At 54.2% G+C, this 710-nt stretch overlaps 1 protein-coding gene across 1 annotated transcript in view; it reads right to left on the bottom strand.

Moving 5' to 3' along the window:
- Window positions 1–212, bottom strand: part of LOC120506705 (F-box only protein 46-like) — a gene marked incomplete at its 5' end in the record, with an annotated part of 3,871 nt that extends 3,659 nt beyond the window's left edge. The window contains one exon of the mRNA XM_039718618.1: window positions 171–212. Within this exon, the coding sequence (XP_039574552.1) occupies window positions 171–212 (42 nt within the window). The remainder of the gene's footprint in view (window positions 1–170) is intronic.
- Window positions 213–710: the final 498 nt, after the last annotated feature.

Here is a 710-nt window from a genome sequence, read left to right as displayed (position 1 = left end):
CGCCCGTGCCGCGATAGGCCCCGCCCATGTCGCGATAGCTCTGCCTCTGCCGCGATAGGCCCCGCCCCGCCGCGATAGGCCCCGCCCCCACCACGATATGCCCCACCCATATCACGATAGGAGCCGGGAGAAGCGATAGGCCCCGCCCATGTCGCGATAGCCCCGCCCACCTCCTTGTTGGTGAAGCAGTAGAGGACGCTGACCACCAGGCCCTGGGGGAGGGGACACGGGGATTTGGGGGCTTCTAATTAACCCTAATTAGCCCTGATTGACCTTAATTAGAACCCTAATTAATCAAATTGAGCCCAAAGTAAGCCAATTTAACCCAAATTAACCCAAATTAACCCAAATCAATCAAAATTAATCCAAATTAACCCAAATTAACCCACATTGACCCAAATTAACCCAAATTAACGCAAAATTAATCCAAATTAACCCCAACTAACCCAAATTAACGCCATTAACACCCCATTTCTCATGTCCCCAGGTGTCCCCAGGTGTCCCCAGGTGTCCCCGTGTCCCCTCACCTGTGCCGAGGTGAGCACAGGTGCAGGCCCAGCCCTAGGTGAGCAGCAGGGGCAGGCCCAGCCGGGCCGGCCTAGTCCGCACTCCCACATTAACCCAATTTAACCCTAAATTAACCCAAATTAACCCAAATTAACACCATTAACACCCCATTAACCCCTCCCCAGGTGTCCCCAGGTGTCCCC

This window comes from Passer montanus, unplaced genomic scaffold (genome assembly GCF_014805655.1).
Source record: "Passer montanus isolate IOZ18808 unplaced genomic scaffold, ASM1480565v1 scaffold1035, whole genome shotgun sequence".
Taxonomy (NCBI): Eukaryota; Metazoa; Chordata; class Aves; order Passeriformes; family Passeridae; genus Passer; species Passer montanus.
The sequence above is the reverse complement of the archived record's forward strand: the minus strand, read 5'-3'. Positions and strand labels throughout refer to the sequence as shown.